Source organism: Pristis pectinata, chromosome 6 (assembly GCF_009764475.1).
Source record: "Pristis pectinata isolate sPriPec2 chromosome 6, sPriPec2.1.pri, whole genome shotgun sequence".
Taxonomy (NCBI): Eukaryota; Metazoa; Chordata; class Chondrichthyes; order Rhinopristiformes; family Pristidae; genus Pristis; species Pristis pectinata.
The window spans coordinates 89,808,640-89,814,639 of record NC_067410.1 but is presented as its reverse complement, the minus strand read 5'-3'; the positions used below and the strand labels follow the sequence as shown (position 1 = coordinate 89,814,639).

The following is a 6,000-nucleotide window of genomic DNA, read 5'->3' as shown; positions in this document are numbered from 1 at the left end:
TTTCAGAGCTCAAGTAACAGGACATAGAAAGGAGGGGAAAATATCAATGTTTTTTCGCCATGTACAGTGCATCCTTGAAACAACAATGGGTAAAAATTGCCTCTGAAGGAGGAGCATTTACATTAAATACTCAGCTTTCCTTCTGGAAAATTGGACCTTTTCCTATTTAAATTTCCTGTCAACCCACTTCCTTGGCAACCTGGTGCTGTGGTGAATTTCCACACCTGAGACAAGCGCAGCAGCTGTTCCTTAAATGTCTTGGGCATCTGTCCAAAATATGATAAAGTTGATCATTGCAGATGGCTTGTACTGGGGCCACATATGGAGATCATGCCTCACAAAGGATCCACTGCCATTCTGATAGAGAATAAATTGGGTGCCTGACGTTAAAAAAAAAATCAGCTGGTGCAGAAACAAACACTTAATGAGTGTTTCCCACTCTTGTCTGTGGCAGAAAGTTAATTCACAGAGACCTGAGCATGAAAATCAAGGCTAACTCAGTTCTGAGGAAGGGCCGTTGACCCAAAACATTAGCTGGTTTCTCTTTCCACAGATACTGCCTGACTGGTTGAGTTCTTCCAGCATTTCTGTTTTTGTTTCAGATTCCAGCATCTGTAGTTTTATTTGCTTTCCACCCAGAGCTGCACTGGGCAAGTGCAGCACTTATGAAGAGGCAATCTTTCAGACCAGACTTTCGGGTCCAGTGAAGGTCGGGGCATTGGTGTTAACAGAATCCAGTTGCCTCCCATGCCCACTGCTTATGTAGGTGTTCCATGTGGAGCAGACTCCTGGAGTACTTAAACCTGGATACAATGCATTATCCAGAACTTGATTCTTGACCACTTTCTAAAAGTAAGATGTCAGAACACTTTGGCTGCACATTTTACAGCAGAACAAGCAGATAGTGGGGAATAACAGCCTGTCGGTGAAGCGTGTTATAGTTTTATTTCCTTTCATTTACGTGATTCTCTGTAAGAGTTCAGGGATAGGTCCGCTGAACAATGAAGACGTGAGTTTGTGAATGGCTTGAAGGCCTGCGTTTGCCATCTACCCCACTGCTCGATCCTTTTATTAAATTGGTGGTAGGCTGTGAGTTTTGTAACACCAATGAAATAAAAATGTGCAGAAATGAACAGTAAAGGTCCGCTACCGAAAGTGCACAAAATCAAAAGGTCTACTTTTTAGTGCCCATACTATCTGGGTGAATTAGCATCTGAGAAACAGTGGATGGACACGCCTATGTGGAAGGTGTTAACGCAATCTCATGGTTTGCACCATCTGATTTTGTTGTACTTGTGCCCTGTTTAAATATATCGCTGATGGAATAACTTTCCCCCTAGGCTGCATTTATACTTCAGATAAAATCTCAGATTATCTGTACAGTGTGACCTTCAGTGAAGCATTGAGTTTGGGACACAGTTCTATCGTGTGTTTTGACAGGTAACCAACGAGCAGTAAATGAATAACATTAAGGCGAAACTACAATATTTGGTTAAGCAAGCTCACACTAAAAAAATTAAAAGGTAGGATTTTAGATGCATCACCTGGCCACTTTTCAGGAGCAATTCCACACTGGGTTTGAGTAACTGGGATGATGCAAAACTAAAAACAAAGCCGAGAAAACTGGCGAGAGATCCTGCGTGCTGGTGTTATGCGGAGCTCTCTCCATTGGGGTGCAGGTGGCTCCACCGCCTCAGGAGGGGCTCCATCTCACCCGAAACCCCCATTTTGTGGGAATCGGGAGGTAATGGGGAATCCAGTTTCAGTCACTCCTCGCAACGAGATCCAATTCGTTTATTTTCAAACTCAATGGAGTCGAACAGTTTGTTTTCGTTGTTCGGTGTCAAAGGGTCTGTTCTGGCAGCGATCTGAGATAGAGTGGGCGAGAGACGCTGAGAGAGGTAGTGAGGCTTTTGGCTACTTCCGAATGATCAGACATCTCGCTCCCTCAAATGATGAAAGTAATTCACTCAATATTGCAGTTAAGCACAGCTGCAAAGATTACAAAGGGCAAGCTTCCTCCCGTCTTTCTAGACTGCCATGCAGTCCTAGACGTGGAGGGATTTATCAGCAGCTGTTTATTAGATGCAAAACAAAACATGTTGGATAGATAATACGAGTAACCTTTTATTATTTCAGTATGAAATGTTCACAGCAGCAGCACCGCTGATTGCGTGCTACCGCTGGATCCTGCCTGTGGTTTTTGTTGTGTACTTCCAGCAGACTGCCAGCAGAGACCATCAGCCGCCGCTTTGTCCTCTAACAACGAGATGCAGAACGAGTGAGCAGCAGCACCCCCCCCCCCCACCCCCCGCCCATCCAAAAAAAAACCGTCCATAAAAGATCACACCAGCAGCCAGGGCTCCCTCACAGACCGCCGCACCCCACGCAGACCCGCCTGTGTTACGTGCTAAGGTAAATCTGCAAGAACGAGAGCCCAAGAGAGCACATCAAGCCAGCCAGGAGGCAAACTTGTCTATTTATTGGCACGTTTTAAAGCTACCAGCGCTGCGAATTCACTGCCGGGGAAGCTTAAGCGTTCAGATCCAGCGAGTTCAATTTCCATGAGGTACTGTGGAAATGTTTCCAGTCTGGAACAAGGGTTAATTTTTCATCTAAAAGCGCCGATTATGGGCTGTATAGGCTCCAAAACAACTATTGGTAAGCTTTGCTTTCTTATTGTGCTCAGGGCTGGGCAGAGTTCAATTGCACGGCCTCTAATCGTAAACCAAGGGTTGTAGGCTGTTGGGATTCGCATTGAGAGGGAGCAGCTCTGCTCACTGAAGCGAGGTTTTGAGCGTAAAGCGTGGATCCCTCCGCATCTTCAATGGGCCACGGTAGCCCAATTCGTCCAAGGGGCTCGATAATAAGATTCCGTTGTACATGCAGATTCTTGTTTCTTAGTAAACAGGAGTAATTATCCTCTCCAGTAAAAGACTAATTTACTTAGATGGAACCAACCATTCAATAAGCAATCATAATTTCCAGTACCAATAACACCCAGAAGCGTGTAGTCATATTTCTTCTCCCCGAAGATATTTTACGTGATTGGACCTTACGTGCCTTTATTTTAATGGCCATTTTGTAACAGTTTTCCCGAAGTCGAACGTTTTCCTTCTATTTTGTCTTAACCCTCCCCTTCCAATTTTGAAATCTGCCGGTTTAGCATCGTATCGAGCCGCTTTTTGTTTTGATTCGGATTTCCGAATAAAAGAAGCAGCAGGATTTCGATCGCTGCAAATACAGTGTCACACGACGTTTTACTTCAGAACTCAGATCGGAGAGTTTGGCTGCAAGCGAGTGAAAATGATTGGAAACAGGTCGCAGTGTGCTGAAAGAGAGCGGTGTGAAACCCGAGTTATTAAGTGTCCAGTTATGCTTCAGAAAAGCAAGTCACAACACACGATGAGATCATCTTAACAAATGGGGTGCACTTCACAAGCCCGGAGTTTATTTTCACTTACTACTTCAAGAATGGTACCAGCAAGGAGTCGATTTTGGACTCTGTAATATGGATTTTGAGATCTAACCAGTACTGGCGCCAGAATTACATGACAGGATATTTGATCTGATCAAATTATATGACGGTTTAATTAACTTTGCATAACCGCTGGTTCGCAGCTTTGATAAACGAAACAGGAGTATCAGATATAACAGAGGATAGATAGGTGGCGACCACAGCTGGCGACATCTTTCCTTCGGGCGTGGCCCAGCGCGATTCTTCCATTGACATTTCTCACTCGCTACACATCTGCCAGATATACGTGGTGCATACATGTACAGCGAGTGAAAAATGACCCATGGGCAGTATCCTCTCAGCATAGCCAGCAGCCCCTCCACGTTAGTGGGAACCAACGGGCTCATCAGATGGAGAGACTCTGCTGCAAAGATGAGTCGTGGTAGCAAAGCTGGCCAGCAGCAAAGCGAATCAATCTTGCTTCATCAATGCCACAACACAAGGGGTGCGATCAATAAATTTCATTACACCATTCAAGGGCTGTCCAGGCTATTGTTCTGTGCATAGACCACGATCCATCCCTGTCACCATCAGAACAAATGGAGAACAACCCCTTTTCATTTAACATTTGACATTTAAACCAGTTTGACATAATTTTGATGCGCAGGTGTTAATACAGTCCTGCCTTTTGACCACCAATATTGTAGAACAATACATAAAGAGGCAGCCGACCCCAAAGTTCCGGACTTTCCTCACGCGTAATTCCTGTTTAATGATAAAGAGCCTGGAGCGGTAGTAAACGGCCATTTTCTCCCCAGGGAACATTAAGAATTTATTTGGATAGAGAATACGTTATCATGAAAGCAACTTCCAGAGCCCCACCAGAGACATATCATCCTTCCCATCGGGAGTCCTCACCCTCTAGATCGTTAGCTGCTGTGTGATTAATATACCTTTAAGCATTGCAACTATATCCCGGGAGAATATTCCGCATCAGTTACTTTTTGTGCTGAATGAAGTTTTTAAAATCAAGATCGCAGAGAATGGATGGAAGCCAGAGACATGATTGATTGAGAATATGTTATGTGTAGACCCAGTGATTTCAGTTCGCTGGACCTGGGGTTTCAGATGGCCCGTGGTGCTGATTTGACAGCGAATATACTTAACGCTGAGAGTTTCAATTTCTTAGGCCGATTGGAACATGCAACAAAAAATGTGCAACCCGCTCTTTTCCTGACATCATTAAATACCCAACTCCTGTTCTTTCATACCTTTATCTTTCCGACATTCCTTTTCGTTATTAAAAACAAGTAGTTCATAGAGCTGCATTGAATTGAATTGAAAACTCACGTCCTGCAAGGGTCTCCTGATCTTCACGACCCACTGTAAAAGTTGGCGTTAACACCTGATTCTCATTTGCCTGGGTCGAGGTTAGTGGAGCCGCACCGTATGCTCTGGCAGGCTCATGAGGCCTCTACTTGAACAAGACCAAGCCAGACCTTTGTCTTGAAGTATAACAACAGCCTGAGATTAGACTACTTGTTGAGCTAACTCGATAACTGCTTCAATGCACAAGTTAGCATTACAGGTTTACCTCGCTGTTAAAACACACAACCTTCACGGCCAAGTATGATCATGAAGGAAATAATTAAAGAAGAGCAGAAACACTGAGATCATTAACCAGTTCGAGATGGAAAGGGTGCGTCAGATCCGATTCTGTGGAAAAATTGCGCCCGAATCACCTCTGGGTGCTAGTTTACCTCCTGGAGATCGCCCGGAATTCGAACCGGACGCGCATTTCACGGTTCTGTGATGAAGCTCTGTTCAATCAGCTAACTGAAACTACATTAAAACAAAACAGACCTGAAAATACGCCAGCAGTTGTTCACTTAAATTATGCCTTTATAGAGGTTAATTGCATTTAGGGTGAATCTATTTGTCCCTCTTATCTGGTTTGATAGATTATTTCAAAGATTAATTATTCTCTGCGAGTAAATTTATTTCCTGAGCACAGTTGTTCCAAATATGCTTTTTACTCTCTTCAATTTGCAATTTAGACCCGCTTTAATGATGTAATTTGAGAGAATGAGTTGATGGTTATATGTAAGTATAGAACAAGTAGTTAAAAAAACCCGAGACAGTCTTACGAATTAATAACAAATTCAGGCTTATTTATCCGAGAAAAATGAACAGTCCAAATAATATCGCTGGCATAATATTTCTACTGAAATCCAATATATTTAATTGAAGACCGAATACTTATATACCGTAGACTGCCACGGGCTTTTATCAGTGATAGCTTCTAACGTATTGCTAACAAGAATGGGAGGGATCTAAACAGTCTGTATCTGTGTTGTGTATTTCGGCCACAGAGTAAATAAATCAGCGACAAAGTCCAACGTTAAAGACAGATTTTGATTTTGTTTAAGCTGCAAGTAGTAAAATTTCTTTAGTAACAAAATCAATATTTATTCGACCGCGATAATTGGCTCACATGACAAAGCAGAAGGCACATTGTTGCCACGTCGCTGGTTTCCTTCTAT

The 6,000-nt window shown here is 43.3% G+C and overlaps 1 protein-coding gene across 2 annotated transcripts in view; it reads left to right on the top strand.

Annotated features, from left to right (window-relative positions):
* Nucleotides 1-2,355: 2,355 nt before the first annotated feature.
* LOC127571620 (protein FAM131A-like) overlaps nucleotides 2,356-6,000 on the top strand; it is a 51,230-nt gene continuing 47,585 nt past the window's right edge. For both annotated transcript variants that reach the window (XM_052018174.1, XM_052018172.1), the window contains exon 1: nucleotides 2,356-2,661. In XM_052018174.1, coding sequence (XP_051874134.1) covers nucleotides 2,565-2,661 — 97 coding nt within the window. In that variant the 5' untranslated portion in view covers nucleotides 2,356-2,564. The remainder of the gene's footprint in view (nucleotides 2,662-6,000) is intronic.